Source organism: Cystoisospora suis (assembly GCF_002600585.1).
Source record: "Cystoisospora suis strain Wien I chromosome Unknown contig_4826, whole genome shotgun sequence".
Classification (NCBI taxonomy): domain Eukaryota; phylum Apicomplexa; class Conoidasida; order Eucoccidiorida; family Sarcocystidae; genus Cystoisospora; species Cystoisospora suis.
In genome coordinates this window covers 449-1,402 of record NW_027157618.1, presented here as the reverse complement: position 1 = coordinate 1,402, position 954 = coordinate 449, and the positions used below count along the sequence as shown (strand labels likewise).

At 56.4% G+C, this 954-nt stretch overlaps 1 protein-coding gene across 1 annotated transcript; it reads right to left on the bottom strand.

The window, feature by feature from the left end:
- Positions 1–36: 36 nt before the first annotated feature.
- On the bottom strand, positions 37–613 carry CSUI_008557 (uncharacterized protein). Its single transcript, XM_068068685.1, has one exon. The coding sequence runs from the start codon at positions 472–474 to the stop codon at positions 46–48; it is 429 nt and encodes a 142-aa protein (XP_067919339.1). The 5' UTR covers positions 475–613; the 3' UTR covers positions 37–45.
- Between the last annotated feature and the right edge of the window lie 341 nt (positions 614–954).

Here is a 954-nt window from a genome sequence, read left to right as displayed (position 1 = left end):
CCTCGCCAGCGCTAACACTCTTGAGCAGCCCCGTATCCTCCGGCTTTAGCATACCACACAGCGCGCCATAGTTCTCCCATGTTTCCCCCAGCTCGGAATCTTTCCATTTGACGAAAAACTGACGCTCTGATGTCCCGTCGCGCTTCTTCCGCTCTCGACATTCGAGATGGAGTAAGGGTGCATATCCGCCTCGTCCAACCGGCGACTTCGACACTTGGGGCGGTGTCGTTTTGCGAGGCCTCGGCTCGGGGCCGCTTCATCGACTGAAGGCAGTAAGCGCTGGTAGCGCTCCGATACCTCACACTTCGGCAAAAAACCCATGTTTACTGTTCGGTGCACGGGCATTGACGGCGGAAAATCCACTACATGCGCGAGGTCGCTGACACGCTTGAGCACCGCGAAAGGCCCTTCGCAGTGCGGGGCTAGCGTTTCCTCCCTTATACCATCGTCTCGTAGCACGCGAGTTGACACCATCACGAGGCCACCAGCTTGAAGTACTTCGCGCTTGCGAGTTCGATCGTAGTTTTTCTTTTGCGCCTCCTGTGCTTCAACCAAATTGTCCTTTGCTAATGCTAGCCGTGCTGCAGCCTTTTGTAGGACCTTGTTGAGACTTGTTTCCTCGCTCTGCGGCAACTCGGGGAAGTCGTCCGGCGGCTCGACGTACACAAGGGAGAATGGACTAGCCTGTGTGGACTCATGCACGGCACTGTTGTAGGCGAACTCGGCCACTGCCAGATACGAAACTCACTCTTCCGGAGCATTATCAACGTATCCACGCAGCACCTGGGTGAGTGTAGGAATGGTTTTCTCGGTCTGCCCGTCCGTTCGCGGGTGAGCTGGCGTTGAGAGCAACCTACGAGTTCCCCCCCGAATCCACTTGCAAGTTTCCGGTCCCTGTCAGACACGATGGAAGTAGGGAACCCGTGTAAGCACCAAACACGGTCTAAGAACAGC